General features: G+C 45.5%; 1 protein-coding gene across 12 annotated transcripts in view; it reads right to left on the reverse strand.

Annotated features, from left to right (window-relative positions):
* LOC111859848 (protocadherin gamma-C5-like) overlaps window positions 1-23,454 on the reverse strand; it is a 219,694-nt gene that overhangs the window by 184,713 nt on the left and 11,527 nt on the right. For 2 of the 12 annotated variants that reach the window (XM_023842927.2, XM_023842905.2), the window contains exon 1: window positions 20,048-22,560. The exons of 5 other annotated variants lie outside the window; for them this stretch is intronic. In XM_023842927.2, coding sequence (XP_023698695.2) covers window positions 20,048-22,468 — 2,421 coding nt within the window. In that variant the 5' untranslated portion in view covers window positions 22,469-22,560. Of the gene's footprint in view, window positions 1-5,532; window positions 8,103-9,841; window positions 12,382-16,011; window positions 18,578-20,047; window positions 22,561-23,454 lie in introns of those variants that run through there. 5 more of the 12 variants (XM_023842911.2, XM_023842932.2, XM_023842915.2 and 2 more) reach the window with 5 other exon arrangements.

Here is a 23,454-nt window from a genome sequence, read left to right on the forward strand (position 1 = left end):
AACTGCACTGCAGGCTGGACGTGGTCCACAGGCCTTGAATTAGATATATATATACATGGTTTAAACCGTGTAGAGTATAACATTTATGTTTATAAAACAGTACATATCAATACAAAAACCCTAAATCCAAATCAGTTTGAGTCTGGCCCTCCCATGTTCTAAGCAGTAAAATCTCCAAATGTTAAACAGCATATGTGCTATAATGTGGTCTACATTCAGGAAATATTGACATAAATCTAGACTGATATAACCAAGGTAGTCTACAAACTATTTAAAGGCTGTACATGGTGATAAACAGTGTTTTATACTGTAGGAAATAGTAGGAATTTCAAAATTCTGCCAAACATTTCAGTGCCAAACTGTCAAACATTTCATTTGACTGTGTTTATAGTAAAAAAGATGGATTGCTAACACCAATAATCCATTCATGCAATAAAATACATTGAAGTTTAAGACTTTAAACCAATGGATGAGGTAGTAAAATATGTTTGAAAGGTTATTCTATAGCTATTCTAAGTATAAGTGTTACGATCCGCTCCGTTCGATCCCGATGTGTGCCACGCCCCCTCATTATCCACGTGTGCTTTCCCAATCGTGCCCAGCTGTTCCTTGTTATTTCGACTTGTCTTCTGTATTTAGTCCATGTCTGAGTCAGTCTTCCCCAGATCCGTCATTAATGTTTAATGGTGTCTTGGTCCCGTCCTGTCCGAAATAAACCCTTTTGCTTTCATTTTCGGCTTGCCTCGCTTGCTTCCCGGCTCGCTCGATCACCCAGCCTGACAGAATGACGGATCTCGTCAACGTGCCTCCGCGGATCGAGGACCAACGCCTCGATCTGCTCCAGGAGGTAATTTACTGGCTGTCCCAACCAGAGATCCAGGAGGATCCTGTGTCACGGGACTTAGCCAGCCGGAGCGGGACCCTCCTGGAGGAGGTCACCCCGCTCACGGAAGCGCACGTTTTCGCAGACGTACGCGACAACCTCCGGCAGGTGTACGAGCGGATAACGGAGAGGCGGCTCCAGCCGCTCACCCTCTCCGCGACAGCTTCGACTCGACCTACCAAGCCAAGCCGGAGGAGGCGCAAGGGGAGAAAGCAGGCAGAAGAACCGGCGATCTTTCTGAGGGCTTGCTCTCTCTCCGCTGCCGTCACCCCAAGCGTCATCACCGCTTCCAGTTTGCCGGTACCCCTCGCCAGCCCCGCCGATGAGATGCCGCCACCCTTGGCGGCTTATGACTTTCGGGCAGCACGCCTGTTTAATAGGGGGGCCAGGGCCGTTTGGGACGCCATTCCCCGGATCCCCAAGGCCCTAAAAGGGGCAGCGCCTGCACTCCCGGCGCCAACCCTGGCGCCTGTTATGGACCTGCCGGCAGTGCCTGCTGCTCCTGCCGCCGCTCTGCCCGCGGCAGCGCCTGCTGCTCCTGCCGCCGCTCTGCCCGCGGCAGCGCCTGCTGCTCCTGCCGCCGCTCTGCCCGCGGCACCGCCTGCTGCTGCTGCCGCCGCTCTGCCCGCGGCACCGCCCGTTACAGCCTCCGCCGCTCTGCCCGCGGCACCGCCTGCAGCACCAGCCGCTGAGGCCGCTGCTCTGCCCGAGGTGCCTACTGCGGGGCCCCCTGCTGGCCACGTGACGGTGGCGCCCGCCGAGGTGGCCCCTGCTGGCCGCACGCCTGAGGTACCTGCTGAGGTGCCCCCTGCTGGCCACGAGTCGGCGTTGCCCGCTGCCGCCACCACGCCGGCCTCACCGGTCTCGTCTGCCCTGTCCGCCTCACCAGCAACCCCTGCTGGCTATGAGGTGACAGTGCCCGCAGTCACCGCTACGCCTGCTGCAGCTGAAGCGACCCGCTTGTCTGCTGCTACCGCCGCCCTGCCCGCGGCACCGCCTGCAGCACCAGCTGCTGCTGCCGCCGCTCTGCCCGCGGCACCGCCTGCTGCTGCTGCCGCCGCTCTGCCAGCGGCACCGCCTGCTGCTGCTGCCGCTGCGATGCCCGCGGCACCGCCTGCTGCTGCTGATGCAGCTGCTGCCGCTTCGCCAGCGGCACTGCCTGTCTCGCCTGTCCTGCCTGTCCTGCCGGACCCGCCTGTCCTGCCTGTCCTGCCCGTTTCTGAACTGCCTGTTTCGCCTGTCCTGCCAGCTCCTGAACTGCCTGTATCGCCGGCTCCTGTCCTGCCTGTCTCGCCGGTCCTGCCGGCGCCTGACCCTCCTGAGGTGGCCACGGTTACGTCCGAAGCCCGTCTGCCCGCCGCTTCTCTGCCTGAGCCAGCCGCCGGCCCCTTCTTCGGGACGCGCCTGGCCCTTAAAGGGGCAAGGTCCATTAGGGACGCTGTCCCGCTAGTTCTGCGATTTCGGACGCGGGCAAAGCCCCCCGTGGTTCCTGAGGCGCCTGCAGCTCCCCCCGAGGTTCCTGTGTTGCCTGCTCCAGCTGTACTACCCCCCACTGGTCGCACGCCCGAGGCGCCTGCCGAGGTGCCCCCTGCTGGCCATGTGAGGGCGGTGCCCGCCAAGGCGCCCCCGGCTGGCTGCACGCCTGAGGTGCCTGCGGAGGTGCCCCCTGCTGGCTGCGTGACGGAGGCGCATGCCGAGGCACCCCCTGCTGGACTCACGCCCCAGGTGTCTGCTGAAGCGCCCCCTGCAGCTGCTGGCCGCACGCTCGAGGACGCCGCTGCGTCCGCAGCGCCCCCTGCGGCTGCTGGCCGCACGCCCACGACGCCCTCTGCTGCTGAGGGCCACACGCCCGCTCTGCCCGCGGCCCTGCCCGAGGCCGCCTTTCCTGTCCTGCCCGCGGCCCCGCCTGAGGCCGCTGTTCCTGTCCAGCCTGCGGCCCTGCCTGAGGTCGCCGCTCTGCCCGCGGCCCTGCCTGAAGCCGCCGGTCTGCCCGTCCTGCCCTGCTCGCCTGACCTGCCCGTCCTGCCCTGCTCGCCTGACCTGCCCGTCCTGCCCTGCTCGCCTGACCTGCCCGTCCTGCCCTGCTCGCCTGACCTGCCCATCCGGTCCTGCTCACCAGCAGCCACGCCCGCAGCTTCCCCTGCTGATGCTGCCGCGCTGCTTACGGCGGCCCCTGCGGACCGCTCGCCGGCCCTGCCTGTCTCACCGGTCCAGCCCGGCTCGCCTGTCGGCACTGCAGCCACGCCCGCGACTGCCGTCGCCGCTCTGCCTGCAGCACAGCCTACAGCTGGCTGCTTGCCCGAGGTGCCCACGGAGGCGCTCCCTGCTGGCCGCGTGATGGCGGCGGCCCCTGCTGGCCGCGTGATGGCGGCGGCCCCTGCTGGCCGCGTGATGACGGCGGCCCCTGCTGGCCGCGTGATGGCGGCGCCCCCTGTTGGCCACGTGATGGTGGTGCCTGTGGCTGCGTCTGCGGTTCCGGTGCTGCCTCCGCCTGCACCCACGCCCGCCGAGGTGCCTGCTCTGCCTGCGGCACCTCCTGCTGGCCACACACCCAAGCCCGTCTCGCCTGACCTGCCTGTCCTGTCCGGCCAGCCCTGCTCGCCGGTCCTGCCCGTCTCGCCTGTCCTGTCCGGCCAGCCCTGCACGCCCGCAGCGCCCCTGGCTGACCACTCTCCTGTCCTGCCCGTCTCGCCTGTCCAGCCGGCCCCGCCCTGCTCGTCTGTCCAGCCGGCCGCACCCGCGGCTCCACCCGCTGCTACGGCCATGCCCGCGGCCCCGCCTGAGGCCGCCGCTCTGCCCGCGGCCCCGCCTGAGGCCACCGCTCTGCCCGCGGCCCCGCCTGAGGCCGCCGCTCTGCCCGCGGCCCCGCCTGAGACCGCGGCTCTGGCTGCCCCGCCTGCGGCCACGCCCGCGGCTCTGGCTGCCCCGCCTGCGGCCACGCCCGCGGCTCTGGCTGCCCCGCCTGCGACCACGCCCGCGGCTCCGGCTGCCCTGCCTGTTGCCTCTTTAGAGGCCTTGACTTCTGTCCGCCCGGCACAGACCTCCCTCTTGTCTCCCTTACCTCAGCGAGGCCGACAGACCCCGGGACCCCGCCTGTCCGTTTCCCGTAAGGGACGGGGACACAGGCGTCGGGTCCTGGTCCCACCTGCCCTAACCCCTGGCTCGCCCGTGCGCCCCCTGGCCGTGGCTCGGTGGCTGCCTGCGGGTCCAGCGGCTCCGGCCCGGCTGCCGCCTCCGGGCCCCCCCGCTTCGGCTGGTCGTCGGTTGGCGCCTTCCCTGGCTCCGGCTGCGCCTCCGCCTGCTGCGGCTTCCCCCTCCTGCCTGCCTGCACCAGTGTTCCCTCCTGCTCCTTCCTTGTTTCCTTTGTTGGTCCCTACGTCTGTCTCCTTGTCCCCTGTGTGGTCCCCTCCTGCTCCGGCCTCCCTTCCGCCTGTGGCCCCTGCGGCTGCCTTCCCTCGCCCGCCTGGGTTCCCTCGAGCTCGCCCTGTTCTTCCTCCTCCCTTTGTTCCGTCTCCTCGTCCCTTTGTTCCTCCTGTCTCGGTTCCTCGTCCCTCTGTGTCTTCTCCGTCCCCTCCTGGTCCCTTTGTCCCTCCGGTTTTTGCTGCTCGTCCCTCTGTGCCTCCCGTGTTCACTCCCGGCCCTTTTGTTCCTCCATTTTCTGTCCCCTCTCTGTCTCCTTTCTTTGTCTGCCTGTCCGCGTTCCCTGTCCTCTGTCAGGTTTTGTCGTTTTTCTGGTCCTTGTTCCTGTTCTGTGTCTCTGTCCTGTTTCCGGTGTCTTGTTAATGTTTTGCTTTTGTCTTCCAGATCCTGTTCCCCGGTCTCGTCCGTCGCCTCCTCTCAGGCGCGCCCGGTGTGCGCGCCTTTGGGGGGGGGTTCTGTTACGATCCGCTCCGTTCGATCCCGATGTGTGCCACGCCCCCTCATTATCCACGTGTGCTTTCCCAATCGTGCCCAGCTGTTCCTTGTTATTTCGACTTGTCTTCTGTATTTAGTCCATGTCTGAGTCAGTCTTCCCCAGATCCGTCATTAATGTTTAATGGTGTCTTGGTCCCGTCCTGTCCGAAATAAACCCTTTTGCTTTCATTTTCGGCTTGCCTCGCTTGCTTCCCGGCTCGCTCGATCACCCAGCCTGACAATAAGCATAAAACTTCAATAACTTCTACAATATAGTATTGCTGTTTGTACAATAAAACTTAAACAGGTTAAATTAACAGATGTTTTTCTAGTTTTTATGGGGGTAACAAGTATAGTATGTGGTCCAAAGCGATGCTTCAGCACAGCTGTTCCCTCATACTTGCTGAAATGCAGACAAAAACACACCCCACCGCATTTCTGAGGTGGCAACACATTCCTCTGCTTTGTTACATACAATTCCCATTCCATTACTCATTTCAATGTCATGATATATGATTATCCATCCATCAAATATCATTTGTAGTACATACAGACCCAAACAGGAACATAATCTTTCAGTATCCTTAAAAGGTTGACCATTTTTTGTTAAGTAACAAAAGTAGGCAGGTAAATGACATCATAACTGAAGATAGTAGTATGAGAATATATGTGATGTGACATGGCACAGGTACTAATCTGGAGAGAGGTAAAAAAGGTAATTAAAAGGTTAAACTGAATTAATACTGAAATCTTACCTCGTCACTGTCATTAAGTGTTATTACATCACTCATTGTGGTTTCCATTTGGCTCTTCATAAGGTCCTGATTAGCAGGAAGTGTGTTGTCATTGTACGAAGTTACAAATTTGAAGTCACTGGTGCGCGAGCCCGTTGTTAAGTACGTGTCATAATTGTAAGAACTGCGCAGAGTTCCTGCTCCATCCACTTCTGCGTAGTTTGGAGGGAAATATGCGCTGGGAATGGCGACCGCGCCGTCAAACATCAGTCCAGGTTTGCTCCTATTGCAAAACTTTAGGGCCATAATGAGAATAACAAAAGCCAGGAATAAACTTGAAACAGAGGCCAGTGCGATAATCAAATATGAAGTTAATTTGGAGCTGCTCTCTTCATAAGACATATCCTTCAGCTCAGGAATCTCAGCCAAATTATCAGAAATGAGTAAATATACAGTACTTGTAGTTGAAAGAGAGGGCTGTCCGTTATCTTTAACTAAAACAACAAGGTTCTGTTTCACATTATCCGATTCGGCAATGTCCCGCTGCGCCCTGATCTCCCCGCTATGGAGACCAATAGAAAAAAGTCCAGGGTCAGTCGACTTCAAAATCTGATAGGAGAGCCAGGCATTCTGCCCAGAGTCAGAATCCACAGCGATCACCTTGGAAACCAGAGAGCCCCCATAAGCAGCTTTAGGGACCATCTCAGTGAGGTAAGATTTTCCTGATGGATCAGGGTATAGTATCTGTGGAGAGTTGTCATTCTGATCTGTTATGAAGATGGTCACAGTCACGTTGCTGCTGAGCGGAGGGGAGCCATTATCTCTGGCTAAAACATGGGCTTTGAAACTTCTGAAATGTTCATAATCAAATGACTTTACAGCATGAATCACTCCAGTATCTCCGTTGATAGACAACAGTGATGACACGGGAACACCATTAACTTCACTGGGCAAAACTGAGTATATAACGGTGCCATTCTGTTTCCAGTCTGGGTCAGTCGCCGTAACAGAACAAACGGATGAGCCAGGCTGGTTATTCTCACTGACATAGGCGCTGTACTTTTGCTCACTGAATATTGGCGCATTGTCGTTCACGTCTGATACAGCTAACTGGACAGTTTTTGAAGAAGATAACGGTGGAGAGCCCTCGTCGGTTGCGGTAATTGTAATGTTAAAATTCGACACTAGTTCACGGTCAATTACTGTAGAAGATAGAAGCGAAAAATAGTTTTTAACAGACGGGATTAACTTGAAAGGAATGTTTTGTTGAATTGAACAGTGGACTTGTCGATTTCTTCCAGAGTCTTTGTCTTGCACGTTAATGATGCCCACCTCTGTATCAGGCAATACGTCTTCTGATATGGGATTATTAAGAGACTTAATAAATATCTCCGGAGCATTGTCATTCAGATCCACTATATCTATAATGACTTTTGCCTGAGAACCAAGACCAGAGCCATCTTTTGCTTGGATTCGGATTTCAAAACTAGATTCTTCTTCGAAATCTATTTTTCCTTTTAACCTCATTTCTCCCGTTTTCCGATCGAGATAAAATAGTTTTTTCTCCTCTTCTGATAAAAGACCGAGTTCATAGGACACTTCCCCATTAGCTCCGTCGTCTGCATCTGTAGCACTAACTGTAACAACCACAGTGTCTAACGGAGAATTTTCCGGCAGACTAACTTTATAAACGGCTTGACTAAAAACTGGAATATTGTCATTAGCATCCAATACAGTGACGTGTACGAGCACTGTGCCAGATCTTTGAGGAATCCCACCATCAACGGCGGTAAGTAATAATTTTACTTCCTGCTGCTGTTCACGATCCAGCTCTTTCTCTAAAACTAATTCGCCGTATTTCCCACCATCTGGGTTCGTTTGAACAGACAATACAAAATGGTGATTATTTTGTAGGGTATACGACTGAACTGTGTTCTGTCCAATATCAGCATCGCGGGCTTCATCCAGTAGAAAACGAGCACCCTTATCTGCATTTTCAGTGATTTCCAGTCTAATAATATCGTTGGCGAATATTGGCGAATTGTCATTAACATCAAGTACTTGTAGAGAAATCCGGTGCAATTCCAAAGGATTCTCCAGAACCAGCTCGTATTGTAAAGTGCATGAAGATTTTTTACCACAGAGAGCTTCCCTGTCAATCCTCTCCGCAACAATCAAGTCGCCAGTATTCAGATTAATGTCGCAATAACGACGGCGGCTACCTTCAGTATCAAGACGGGCCTTCCGTACTGATAGTCTTTCGGTGCTCAGTCCCAGGTCCTTGGCTATATTCCCAATAACATACCCGCGTTTACTCTCTTCTGGAACTGCATACCGATTTTCCCCAAATGTTAACCCCAGGCTAAACAGAGTATAAATAAAAATGCACAGCCTTTGCTTCATACCGATAGATGATTTGTATTCCGTGCGTTGAAACCGTGTTGCTGTTTTTACACCCAAGATTTTGAAAATACAAGCTAGGTAGAAAAATACCCCTTAGATTATTTTCAGATGTATCGACTCCAAATCAGTCAGCAAACAATGAAAATACTTGAGCCACAGTAGTCGCGTCGGGTGTTTTAATATTAAAGCAGCAGGAAATGGACAGGGCGTGACAGAAACAAACCTTCCCTGGCGGGAGAATATCGCCGCCCTCTGTATGTTTCTAAAAATGCACAGAGAACTTTACTGATAATACTGTAGAGCAGGGTATTCAACTAAAGTTTAAAGAGGTCCAGTTAGAGAAAATCATCACATTATAAACAACCAGAAGTTTTAAGTGAAACGTAAATTTCAAGAAATAATAAATTGAAACCCAAATTACAGTTCTAAAAGAGCTGTTCTGGGTGATAACGTTAATTGGCAAGCGTCATTGGGAGGTTTTTAACTAGTAACACTATTGCAATAATATAAAACACCAAACATTTGCATTTAATATACCGCAACTGCAATTAATAGCAAAATTGCAAGAACAGAACTGAATGACAGTTAATAAAAAGAAAATGCATGTGCAGAAGATATGCGCAGATGTTAAACATTGCTTATCAATAGACTTTTATTATGAAACCAATACATTTTTCCAGACCAAAGCAAGCGTCCCAAGACTTTCTGTAAGCACTGTCTGTACATTAAAATGAGAAGCTTGGCTTCATGGACCTACGAGTCACTGACAAGACACGTGAACCAATCGGGCTTTCGGATTGACAAATAGTCCAATTAACGGTAGTTATCAGTTGATTTTACGTGTGAAAGCAGGAGTATGACCAAGAACAGACAATACCATTACAACTCACAAAGTTCTTGAATTATGATGGTTTCAATAAATTAATGAAAATACTGTTAGTTCATCAAATCACAACCCTATGAACATCCATAACAGGGTTAGGTGTTTTTTCTTTTTTTTTGCCCAAAAGTCTACATATGTCATGGTGGTGTAACGGGAAATAGGTATGTATAAATCTGCTATTTTGTATAATTAGTTTAATTGCTCAGTGTCCATTTCGATTACAGAGATATATATAGAATCTCCTTGTGCATTGTGACTCTGCATGAATGAAAACTAACGTAAAAACACTGCATTTACATATTAAAGGCCAGGTCGATGGTTAGCACAATTGTATCACATCTCCAGAGATGGCAGCTCGAACACCACCTGTGCTGTGGGTGTAAAGTTTAAAATTTGCATGTTCTACCTGTGTCACGCAGGCATTTCTAAATTGCCAGTAGAGTATGACTGTGTTTATGCCAACTGGGGTGAATTGACATCCCGTTCACGTTGGACCTCGGGCTTGTGCCCCGTGCTGCCTGGGATACGCTTCAGATGGGCGGATCGTTGGACAACGTTAATAAGAAATATCAACCATAGGAAAATCTCCAGAAACTAGACAACAATGCGGATAGTGAAAAGTGAAAATGCTTTAAAGAGAATTAAGGTAGAACGTTACTGCGCCGATGATTTTGTCAAGATTTTATTTCAAGGTAGATTCAAGAGGCAGGGAGTTTTCACTGAAGAAGTGACAAATTTGAAGTCACTATAGTTGGTGACCATGTATATAGGAGATAAGCAACGAGAATGACAACTCCATCATTATAGTAATCACTTGATATTGTTTTTTAACAAAACGCGGAATAAACTGCATTTAAATGGAAACCTCAAGGGACAACAAAGACCAAACGGATCACAAGAGCTGCGTTAAAATAACAGGATATTATAATAACAAAATCTGCGATAATAGGGAGACAAAAAATCATTAAATGGAAAAATTCACAAAGCAAAGGCATCAATGCCAATGGAGAAGCTAGGTGAATATTTTTAAGAAAATATGTTTACCTCGCATAGGGTTCCAAGTGGGGCAGCAACATCACGCTCAGAGACTTCGCCTGGACTCTTTTTTAAGGTAGGATCAGTATTTTCATTGTAAGAAGACACAAATTTGAAGTCACTGGTGCGCGAGCCCGTTGTTAAGTACGTGTCATAATTGTAAGAACTGCGCAGAGTTCCTGCTCCGTCCACCTCTGCATAGTTGGGAGGAAAATAAGCGCTGGGAATGGCAATTGCACCGTCAAACATCAGTCCAGGTTTCCGCCTGGTGCAAAACTTTAAGGTAACAATAAGGATTAAGAAAGTAAAGAAAAAAGTGCAAACAGTGACCAGTGCGATAATCAAATAAAATGTTAATTTGGAATTGCTTTCCTCATAAGACATGTCCTTTAGCTCTGGAATTTCAGCTAAGTTGTCAGAAATAAGTAAATTTACAGTACATGTAGATGAAAGTGAGGGCTGTCCATTATCTTTTACTAAAACAATGAGGTTCTGTTTCATAATATCGGATTCAACAATGTCCCGCTGCGCTCGGATCTCCCCACTATGGAGACCAATAGTAAAAAGTCCAGGGTCAGTCGACTTAATAATCTGATAGGAGAGCCAGGCATTCTGCCCAGAGTCAGCATCCACAGCGATCACCTTGGAAACCAAGGAACCGGCATGAGCCGCTTTAGGAACCATCTCAGTCATGAAGGAGCTTCCTGATGGATCAGGGTATAGTATCTGTGGAGAGTTATCATTCTGATCTGTTATGAAGATGGTTACCGTGACGTTACTGCTAAGCGGAGGAGAACCATTGTCTCTGGCAATAACATGGGCGTTAAAAGTACTGAGCTTCTCATGATCGAATGATTTTATAGCATGGATCACCCCCGTATCTCCGTTAATAGACAATATTGATGACAGTGGAACGCCGTTGACCTCACTCGGCAAGAGAGAGTAGATAACTGTGCCGTTCTGTCTCCAGTCTAGATCGGTCGCTTTAACGGAACAAACAGATGATCCAGGGTGGTTGTTTTCACTTACGTAGGCGCTGTACGTTTGCGCATGAAATAGGGGCGCGTGATCATTTACGTCTGCGACAAACAACTGTAGAGTTTTCAAAGACGACAGTGGCGGAGATCCCTCGTCGCTTGTATAGATTGTGATGTTGTAATCCGACAATACCTCACGGTCTAGTTCTCCAGTAGTTACAAGTGAATAATAATTTTTAATGGACTGTACTAACTTAAAAGGAACATTTTGTTTTATTGTACAGCGAACCTGTCCATTTACTCCCGAATCTTTGTCTTGTACGTTTATGATGCCCACCTCTGTGCCAGGCACGGCGTCCTCTGGTATGGGATTATTAAGTGATTTAAGAAATATCTCCGGAGCATTGTCATTCGCATCAGTGATTTCAATTATTACTTTAGCCTGAGAAGCAAGTCCGGCTCCATCTTTCCCTTCAATACGCATTTCATAACTAGAGACTTCTTCGAAATCAATTGGCCCAGACACCATTATTTGTCCAGTTTTATGGTTGATTATAAACGCCTTTTTAGCTTTATCAGAAATACGGCTAAATTCATACGTGACTTCGCCGTTAGCGCCTTCATCTGCATCGCTGGCACTGACAGTAACCACTACGGTGTTCAAAGGAGACTTTTCAGGCAGAAAAGCTTTATAAACGGATTGGGTAAACATCGGAATATTATCGTTTGCATCTAACACTGTGACATGTATTTTCAATGTACCTGATCTTTGAGGAGTCCCACCATCTGCGGCCGTAAGTAACAATGTTAATTCTTCTTTTTGTTCACGATCCAGCTCCTTTTCTAATATCAACTCAGCATATTTTCCACCGTACGTACTTGGACTAATATCCAAATAAAAATATTCATTTTTTTGGAGTGTATAACTTTGAACTGCATTTTCTCCTATATCCGGGTCGTGTGCCTCGTTTACTGGAAAGCGGGATCCTTTATTTGCCGATTCTAAAATTTCTAACGTCATTTGGTCTTTGGAAAAGACGGGTGTGTTGTCGTTAATATCCTGGATATGGAGTGTAATACGCTGTAGCTCCAGTGGGTTCTCCAGCACAAGCTCGTATTTTATGGGGCAAGAAGCCTTTTCTCCACAAAGCTCCTCTCTGTCGATTCTGCCAGCCACAATCAAATCTCCAGTTTTCAGGTTAATGTCGCATAAATCTTTCCCGGTCCCTTCGCTGTCCAATCGAGCATTACGAGCAGACAATCCTTTAACATCAAGTCCGAGATCCTTTGCTATATTTCCAATTACTGATCCGCGTTTCATCTCCTCTGGGATAGAATAACTAACATCTCCAAACGTTATTGGTGAGAAGATCAAAAATAAAACACAAGCCCGCAGTGCCTGCATCCTGCCACGACAGCCTTTGTATTCCATTTCGACTCTGTACCCAGTCTGTAAAATATTTCCGGAACAGCTGATAGTTGAAACAAGTAATCCCCTTTCAACATCAAATTAGATCATTATTAGGTTACTGATTTCTGCTTTCCACCGACTCACCAGAAAAGCTCAGGAAAATAAACGCGCAGCTTTTAGGAATATTATGCAAATGGGTGGATAAGTGTCCAAGGCTCCACAGCTGGTGAACAGCGACACTCTCTGAAATATTTAAGAACTACAATAAACCACTTAACACACATTTCTATACGATTTTATCCTGCATGTAACAAACAAGATGTAACCTTATAAATAACAAATTCACAGAATGTCAAAACAGGCCAGAAGGAGCAGGTTCAGTTACAAACCACAGAGTACTGGCAGTCCAGTTCTATATGCAAAGAAAAGCCAATATGCAAGCCAGTGAGAGTGGTTACCTTGAGGAAGGAGGAAGAGAGGCCAACACAGCAAACACACACAGAGTCACACAGCAAACCACAACATAGGGTGAGTGCTCATTGATTCACACCTTGATCACTCCATGCAGTGCAGGAAAGGCCACACCACACACCCCCAAAACACCAGCACCACGTTCTCTGGCTCTATGGATGGAAAGAGGATAAAGGCTAAATACCCTCAGAACACACCAATTAGACCAGCCAGTACTCAAAGGCAAAACTTAGTAATTGTCCCTCACTTGTTCACAACAATCACAAACAAAAGATAAAAACAAACCACCACATCACCTTATCACAAACAGAGGAAGAAACAAAAATAGAATACAGGCAAAACAGCAATGGCAACTCCTGCAGACATATGCTCACAATTAATACCATAGCCATAACACACATGAATTTAGAATAATTATATGCACAATGTACACGCATGCATCCCACCTGGGCTTCAGTACAAACCCAGACATGCACCCCTTCCACCTGGCAACAAGTCTAAAAGAAATCGGTTGTTATTACAAACAAAACACACGTCGCCACTGTGGCCACACCATCCAAATATCATAACTCAATACCTTGCACTGCAGCCCGACACAGGGGAACCAGCAGCTCACAACGATCCCCGTCAATTAAAGAAATGCCAGAGGAAAACCGGACCACGCCCCCTACCACCGGCTTCCCACGGCTTTTATCCCGTATAGACCAACCCGTATAACTGAGAGCAGAAACCGCTGTGCAATGTCGGAAACTTGATTACGGAGGCTACCATCGTCACCGCGTAACGTAACCCCGCACAGTACAGAAAGCATGAACTTGCGGAACGCTGCCATAGTAACCCTATAAACCAGTCGCCCATATATCGCAGCCCAACACGTGACCTGTGAGTGACGTAGCCTACGTCACTCACCGGTTACAAAGACATCTATTTATCCATGACCTCCCAACTACTTATCCAGTATACTGTTGAAGGGATAAACACAAAGTTTATCTCTCTTAAATATCGCACAAATTAAAGGTATTAGGGTATTCTGGATATTTAGATGGAGTTGCATGAGGGAATGGTCCAAAAATGTTTTAAAGGAAAAATGTGATGCATACTAATTTTGCAGGTAATTTGGGTTACTTTTGGTCTACTCCTTACTGTTATCGGTTTGCTACTCTACTTTATTCAAGGTATCAATATGTGCAGTTATATTGTAGATATTCAAAATAAAACACACAACTGAACTGTAATACCAGGGAATGGCTGAGTGGTATTTGTATATTCTAATTAATCTTGCATATATAAAACATGTTGTGAACATGTTAGAATCCTGGTTTTACCGACCCATTACACTCAAGAGAAAAAGAAACAGCTTACGAGTGTGTATAGGGTGCTTAACTCACAAATTACACACCTACAGAATAAAGTCAGGATTCAAACCCCCATCTCTGGAGGTGTAAGACTACTGGGTTGAGTTACTGTGCCACTGAGTTACTGTGCCACTGCTCTAAAACAACAACAGCTTAAAAAGTTCAATCTCCTCCACATGCTAGATTTTTGACCTCGTCATCATTTACAGTTGACTGTTGGCTTTGTTGTCTACATGACAGAAATCAAACTAAATTGAACCAAAAATATATTTATAACTGTGGTGGGTAGCTTCCGGAACAGGCTTCCGATACCTGCAACCCTTCCTGGGGCAAGCAAGTATAGAAAAGGGATGGATATATTAAAAGTTTCCAGTTATGATATAATTGTTAACCCAGCTGAAAATTCACAAAGGGCCTTGATTTATTTAAATTAATTTTAAAGCTACATCCTTTAGCAGTGCTGCTCACAAATATCAGGAAATAGCTTAAGGCGCCTATTCTGAAAACACTTCAACATTTGTTTCAATGACTTGGCACTGCTACGTACTTTTCTGGGGTGAGTTCTCCAATAACGGTGTTTCTTAGAGTGTTACCAAGACCTGAAGAGTATACCTTACTGAGGTCGTGCACTGTTCTAGGTCTGTTCTCTGAACTATCCCTTAAGTGGGTGCTTAAGGAGTGGTTTCTTAAGTATCGTGTAACTAGGTGCCATCCATGGGAAAGGCTGGATTGGTTGACATTGACGGGTGAGATCTGATTATTCCTTCTATGCAGTGGCTGCTTGACTGCGGCACGAGAGAAAGTTGTGTTCTTTATTTCTTTATAAATAGAACCCTGCAGATTTTTTTTCAAAATATTGCATTAATCAGAGCTGGGGAGTTTTGCATTAATACAGTTTTGCATTAATAATCTGCATTGTCTACAATCAGAAAACATGCACAGACAACTTGGTTAATGCAATTAAGAAACTCCATCTATGTGCAATCAATTTTAAATTTTGAACATGGTTTTAAGAATGCAATAATTTTCAGGAATGTTTTATCTTAAGGACAATTGTAGTAACCTGACAATTATTTTTAACATAACAAATTAAACATAAAATCATTGAATTATTTGGATTAATAATTATAGCCACTGGAGGGTTTTATTTATCTTAAATGATATGTTGTATTTTTTAATTTCTCTTTGCTTACCTTATCTTCAATTGTAACATATTCCATAGATACCAAATTTAGTTTTGGTTTTTTTGGTAAATAAGTCTTTCACTACTGCAGATATTTAACATAATGCGACGGAATGACTCAAGCTATTCAAGCATCCGCAAAAGTTAATGCTAAGTTCAAGGATTTGTATGTGTGATCTGGGGCAGCATTTAAAGAAATGGGATTTGAACCTCCACTCTTGGAGATGTGCTGCAACAGCACTACCTGCTACATCCCCAAGCTGCCCACTGCTGTTGTCTATTTAAAACGTGTGATGCTATCCCCCCTTAATAAAAACACATTTGAACATATTCAGTTAAACTATCAGTTGTCAATGATAGATCTTTTTAATAAGCTACTTGACTCTTTGAAGACACAGGGACACATTTTGAATGGGTTAGAAATGACTGGATAAAGCAGTTTTGCTAATTATTAGTAAGAGGAGGATGTAATGCATTGTATTCATCCACAGTAGACCTATGTCAGGATCCACCTGTTCCTGCATTCTGTCCATGCTACACCATTTACCTGCATTTGCTTCCAGTGCCACACAAAAATCAAATGCTATTTCTGTAAAGAAACTTCTCGTTACATTACCATCAGTTATTTAAAAATAAATAAATAAATCACAGTACAGTATGTAAACATACATAACTCTGAATAATGTAGAACTATGAATGTAGTCCATTTATACATCGGAGGGAGACATTAGGATAAAGAAATTTTAATGCCAAATTTAAATGTACAGCTTTTTATAACTTACCTTGTCAGCTTCGTTAAGTGTACCATCCACTGTGATTTCCTCAGGGCTCTTCCTAAGTTTCTCATTTGTAGGAAGAGTGTTGCCATTGTACGAGGTTACGAATTTGAAGTCACTGGTTCGCGAGCCCGTTGTTAAGTACGTGTCATAATTGTAAGAACTGCGCAGAGTTCCTGCTCCGTCCACTTCTGCATAGTTGGGAGGGAAGTACGCGCTGGGAATGGCGACTGCGCTGTCAAACATCAGCCTTGTCTTCCTTCTGCTGCAAAACTTGAAGGCCACGATGATAATCATGAAAGCGACGAAAAAAGTTGAAATGGATGCCAGTGCGATGATCAAGTATAAAGTGAATTTGGAATTGCTTTCCTCATAAGACATATCCTTCAGTTCCGGAATCTCAGCTAAATTGTCAGAAATAAGCAAATACATGGTGCAGGTAGTAGAAAGAGTGGGCTGTCCGTTATCTTTCACTAAAACAATGAGGTTTTGTTTTATGCTATCTGTAACAAAAACATCTCTTCTCAGCTTGATTTCCCCGCTGTGCAGACCAATAGCAAAAAGTTCGGGGTCTGTAGATTTAACAATCTGATAGGAGAGCCACGCATTCTGCCCAGAGTCAGCATCAACAGCGATCACCTTGGAAACCAGAGAGCCTGCGTGACTACTTTTAGGAATTATTTCAGTCATGAGGGAACTTCCCGATAGTGCGGGATAGAGTATCTGTGGAGAGTTATCGTTCTGGTCTGTTATAAAGACGCTCACAGTCACGTTGCTGCTGAGAGGAGGGGAACCGTTATCTCTGGCTATAACGTGAGCTTTAAAGCTTCTGAAGTGCTCATAATCAAATGATCTGACAGCATGGATAACACCTGTATCTCCGTTAATAGACAGAAGTGAAGACACTGGAACACCACTGACCTCACTGGGCAGCAGGGAATAGAAAACCGTACCATTCTGTTTCCAATCTGGGTCTCTCGCAACGACAGAGCAAATGGAGGAGCCCGCTTTGTTATTTTCATTGATGTAAGCATTATAGGATTCCTGATGAAATACAGGTGAATTGTCATTCACGTCAGATATCGATAACGCTACCGACTTAGAGGAAGACAAAGGCTGGGATCCCTCGTCGGTCGCAATTATTGTGAAGTTGTAATCCGACACTAACTCCCGATCCAGCGCTCCTGTTGTTACCAGTGAATAATAGTTCTTTATAGATGACACTAGCTTGAAAGGTACATTTTGCGGAATGGAACAGCGAACGTGTCCATTTTGCTCGGAGTCTTTATCTTGCACGTTGATAATGCCTACCTCTGTACCAGGCAACGTGCTCTCGAGTATGGGGTTGATTAAAGATTTAACAAATACCTCCGGTGCATTGTCATTTACGTCAATAATTTGTATTACAACCGTTGAATAAGACGCCGACCCAGACCCATCTTTTGCTTGAATAGGTATTTCGTACACGGATTCCTCTTCGAAGTCAATTGCGCCCAGTACCTTAATTTCACCTGTTTTACCATCAATGGAAAACAGCTGTGAATCGTCGTCTGAAACCCGCTCAAATTCATATGATACATCGCCGTTGGCTGAGAGGTCTGCGTCTGAAGCGCTAACGGTAAGCACTACAGTACCTAAGGGAGAATTTTCAGGCAAACTAGTTTTATAAACTGGCTGGCTAAATACGGGAACATTGTCATTAACATCTAACACAGTGACGCGTATTTCGACAGTACCAGATCTCTGAGGATTCCCACCGTCAGTGGCAATAAGGGTTAAGGTTACCTCTTGCTGTTGTTCGCGATCCAGCTCTTTCTCTAAGACCAATTCACCGTACTTCGCACCAAGTCTATTTGTTTGAACTGTCAAAATAAAATGATCATTCGTTTGTAGTGTGTAAGTCTGAACCGCGTTCTGTCCTATATCCGCATCGTGAGCCGCATCTAAATGGAAAGAAGATCCCTTAGGTGCAGATTCTGGTATTTCAAGACTAATGATCTCATTTTTAAATTGAGGCGAGTTGTCGTTAATATCCTGAACTTGAAGACTAATACGATGTAATTCCAAAGGATTTTCCAGAACAAGTTCATATTTTAATGAACACAAAACCTTCTTCCCGCACAGGGCTTCTCTGTCAATCCTCTCCGCCACGATCAAATCTCCAGTATTCACATCAATATCGCAATAACGGCGGCGGCCACTTTCGCTTTCAAGACGGACTTTGCGCAGCGACAATCTTTCAACATTGATTCCAAGATCCTTTGCTATATTTCCCATCGGCGATCCGCGTTTCATCTCCTCCAGAACGGAATAGGTCATATCTCCATAAGCCGCAGAAATGGCGAGGAAGAGAAAAGCAGGACCACACAAAGGCAGAGTCGATAAGAAGAACGCCCAAGTAGTTTTCATTTCAGAAGAGTTATTTCAAATTCAACTCAATAAATGTATACGTTTTTTCCAGAGTTGATCTTGTGTCTGGCAAAAAAAGAAAATGGATCACTAAATCGATATGATGCCAGCTTCTTGGTCTGGGAAGAGCCTATTGTGAATAGGCTACATCACATATATGCGAGGTGAGGATGTACTCATCTTGCTATGTTAGTTAACAGCGACACCATGAGTTATTTTTAAAAACTGCATTAGTAATAAGGCACGTAAACATTTTAAATCACGTCAATGTTTTGTAGTTAAACTCAACAATAGGATTCGATAAAATAATATAACCAAACGTTTTACTTGCTCATTCATTCCTGCAAAATATACCACATATACACAAGAAATATTTTCCGTCCAATATTCGGTTTTCAAAGTACTCAACTTGAAAACATACTATTTGTGTGTTATCTAAAACCAAATCGGTAGCGGGTATAGAAAATGGATGGACAGAATCTGCCAAATTTACATTTTAATAAGAATAATATATTATTTATCATGCAGGATTACGCTTAGTGTACAAGAAATATTCACAAGTTCAATACCACAGAAATCATTAGCGAAAGTAAAATACTGCATGAAACCGAAATTACCAAGGTATGACAAATTAAAAAGAAACGAAATAATGAATATAAATGCGTCTCACTACTGTGGAAAATTTCTGGATGAATAGATGAATATATGGATAGGTGTATACACGGATGGGGCATACATAATGCTTAATACTTAAATTTAACTGTTGTGATATCAATTCCTGAACCAATGACCTTGTTCTCATGAAATGCATTTATGGATATTAAAGCAAATTGTTTATTTTACCTCAAACTGATGGTTTATGTCATGAGGTGTTTCACTTTCTAAAATATCACAAGTATTCTTCCAATTTCTGTTAGCAGTTAGTGTACTGTCATTGTGATAGGTGACAAACGTGAATTCACTAGCATGTGAGCCCGTAAAGTACATGTAATTATTGTAAGAACTACGCGGAGTTCCTGCCCCATCCACTTCTACATAATTGGTAGGGAAATATGCGCTGGGATTAGTGATCGCGCCAAGATACAGCGTATAGGCTATCTCCGGTGGGATATCTTCAAGGAAACAATAAGAATCAGGAAACTAACGAAGAAAGTAGAAACGGAAACAAGTGCGATAATTAAATACTAAAGTTAGTTTGGAATCGTTGCCATCGTAAGCTACATCATTTAATTCTGGGAGCTCGGTGTTGTCAAAAATAACCAAATTTAAGGTGCAGGTATTAGTAAGAGAGAGCTGTCCGATATCATTCTCTAAATCAACAAGGTTGCTTGATTTCCCCGCTGGAGAGCCCAGTAGTAAAAAATTCAGGATCAGATCACAACAAGAAATTTCGCAACGATTTTCAGACTACATATAATGTTAAAAATACGCAGTTCATATGGAATAAAATAAGTTCATGATTAAAAGTGTCGCTGTTCTAAATTGTGGTTCTGAAACTAAGATGCAGTAACAGTCCACGTTCCAACACTTGGGCTACGTGTGATATTTATATAAGGCATAAAACTATTTTCAGGAACTTATAATAAATAACCTGAGAGGTATACTGTAAGGGCAAAATCATCTTTTAACTTACCACGGGCAGATCATCCATCCCGGACTGCATTATAATTTCGCTCTCAGTGATTTCTTCAGTCGTTTCCTTTATTTCGTTTTTCAGAGTCTGGCATTTGTGTAACGAATTGTCGTTGTAAGACCCAACAAACTTGAAGTCACTGGTGCGCGAGCCCGTTGTTAAGTATGTGTCATAATTGTAAGAACTGCGCAGAGTTCCTGCTCCATCCACTTCAGCGTAGTTGGGAGGGAAATATGCGCTCGGAATGGCGACTGCGCTGTCAAACAACAGTCTGGGTTTTTTTCTACAGCAAAAGTTCAGAGCAACGATGAAAATAATAAAAATGACGAAAAAAGTTGAAATGGATACCAATGCAACGATCAAATAAGAGGTTAATTTGGAATTACTCTCCTCATAAGACATGTCTTTGAGCTCTGGAAGCTCAGCTAAGTTGTCTGATATGAGTAAATATATGGTACACGTGGTTGAAAGAGAAGGTTGGCCATTATCTTTTACTAAAATAACAAGGTTCTGCTTTACGCCATCTGACTCAGTCATGTCTCGCTGTGTTCTGATCTCCCCGCTGTAGAGACCAATATTAAAAATTCCAGGATCAGTTGCCTTCACAATTTGATAGGAGAGCCACGCATTCTGACCAGAGTCAGCATCCACAGCGATCACCTTGGAAATTAGAGAACCCGAATGAGCCGCTTTCGGGACCATCTCAGTCATGAATGAGCTTCCTGATGGATCAGGGTATAGTATTTGCGGAGAATTATCATTCTGATCTGTGACGAAGACGCTCACGGTTACGTTGCTGCTGAGCGGAGGGGAGCCATTGTCTCTGGCAACAACATGGACTTTGAAACTTCTGAACTGCTCATAATCAAACGATTTTGCAGTATGAATCACCCCCGTATCTCCGTTTATTGACAACAGCGACGACACCGGAAAACCCTTGACCTCACTGGGCAAAAGAGAGTAGGTAACTGTGCCGTTCTGTTTCCAATCTGGGTCTCTCGCTCTAACTGAGCAAACAGATGAACCGGGCTGGTTATTTTCACTGAGGTAGGCGAGGTACATTTGATCATCGAAAAGGGGAGCATTATCATTTACGTCAGACACAGATAACTGTATAGTTTGAGAAGAAGACAGGGGCGGAGAACCCTCGTCAGTTGCGAAGATACTAATATTATATTCCGACACTAGCTCACGATCTACCTCACCACTAGTCACCAAGGCATAATAATTCTTAATAGATGGTATTAACTCAAAAGGGACATTTTCCTGAATTGAACAATGGACTTGTCTATTTACACCGGAATCTTTATCCTGTACATTAACTATGCCGACCTCCGTGCCAGGTAACACATTCTCAGTTAGAGTGATTTTAAGCGATTTAACCAATATTATGGGGGCATTATCATTAACATCTGTAATTTCAACTAGAACAGTTGAATAGGAAGCCAGTCCCGACCCATCTTTCGCTTGAATTCGCATTTCATAACTCGTCTGTTCTTCGAAATCAATTTGTCCTTTTAGTTTTATTTGCCCAGTCTTCGCATCAAGATCAAAAAGTCTTAACACTTCATCTGAAACACGCCCCATGTCATAAGAAACTTCACCATTAGCTCCCTCGTCGGCGTCAGTAGCGCTAACTGTTACCGCTACAGTTCCTAAAGGAGAATTTTCAGGTAGACTAACCTTATAGACAGCCTGGCTAAACACGGGAATATTATCATTAGCATCTAACACAGTGACGTGTATAAGTACAGTTCCAGATCGCTGTGGAAACCCACCATCAGCGGCTGTCAGTAGTAATGTTACTTCCTGCTGTTTTTCACGGTCTAATTCATTTTCTAACACTAACTCACCGTATTTCCCGCCAACTGTGTTGGAATTTACATCCAGAATGAAATGATTATTTCTTTGTAATGTATATGATTGAACCGCGTTCTGTCCGATATCTGCATCATGGGCCTCGTCTAAAGGGAAACGAGCGCCTTTAACCGCTGACTCTCCTATTTCTAGTTTAATAACGTCGCTTCCGAATTGTGGAGAGTTGTCATTAATGTCCTCAATGTGTAGAAAAATACGATGCAGTTCCAGAGGATTCTCCAGAACAAGCTCATGGTTTAACACGCAAGTAGTCTTCTTCCCGCAGAGCGATTCCCTGTCAATCCGCTCCATCACAATCAAATCCCCAGTATTCAGATTAATATCACAATAACGTCGGCGTCCACCTTCGGTATCCACACGGGCCTGACGGGATGACAGTCGTTTCACATCCAATCTCAGATCCTTTGCGATATTTCCAATCACGGATCCACCTTTCATTTCCTCCATTACAGAATAGCTCACGTCGCCAGCGGCTGGACGTAGGAACACAATGAAAAACAAAAGGCACATTCGGAAAACACCCCGAAATACATTCAATTCCATTTTCTGAACGTAGTAATTATGTAATTTAAAATATAGCCGACTGTGCACAGAATTAACTTATTTCTCTGGCTGGCTTAGAACAGTGTTTTTCTTGTGGCTGATGCATACAATAGCAAGCTATCCGGCACAAATATGGCTTTGGTGGGTGGAGATCAACGTGCAGCACATTCTTGGTCAATAGCGACACTCAGAGCATAAAAAGTGCCACTAATGTTTTTGTTGTTAATGGAACCTGGATGGAACCTTGACTTAAAGCGCATCCCTGCAGTTTTACATCAGGTTAAAATGAAGAGTATAGTTCTGAATAAAAAAACTCACAAGCCAAAAGTCCAAAAATCTCGGTAAATATTTATCAGCATTTTATCAAACGACTATTTACCTTATAAATTCCTAGAATTCCCAGCTGTTGTTCTTAGGGGTTCACTTGCTGTGGATTTCAACCTTAATCCATGTTGGTGACCCCTGACTTAAATCATTGCATCTACAACAAAACAATGTCAGCTACAGTATTGCTACTTAACATAACACAGCAGCAGCCTTTCCCACCACCAAACTCACAGCCCAGTGCATCATCAGAACAAAAGCCATCTGCAAAATTGGCTTCATCATTACCAATAACCCAATAAAGGCTTAACTCAAGCATCCCAAGGCAACAGTGGTTACAGAAATTAAATATTGCGTACATACTTTAACACAATAAAATATGCTCCACTCTAAATAAATCAGGATGATATAGTAAGCTGCCATTCAATAAAAGAACAGAAACATTTTCTCTAATTGAAAAAAAAACAATAATATTAAACAACAATCCATCCATCCATCCATCCATCCATCACCATCAGCTAGGGAGGCACTGGAGCACCATAGATGGGATACCAGTGTATTTCCAAAGAATGGGCAATTCAAGGACACTGATCCTGCTGTCTTTGTACTGTAGGACAAAATCAGAGCTCTTGATAGAAACTCACATAACACAGGGGGGACGT

Source organism: Paramormyrops kingsleyae, chromosome 10 (assembly GCF_048594095.1).
Source record: "Paramormyrops kingsleyae isolate MSU_618 chromosome 10, PKINGS_0.4, whole genome shotgun sequence".
Taxonomy (NCBI): domain Eukaryota; kingdom Metazoa; phylum Chordata; class Actinopteri; order Osteoglossiformes; family Mormyridae; genus Paramormyrops; species Paramormyrops kingsleyae.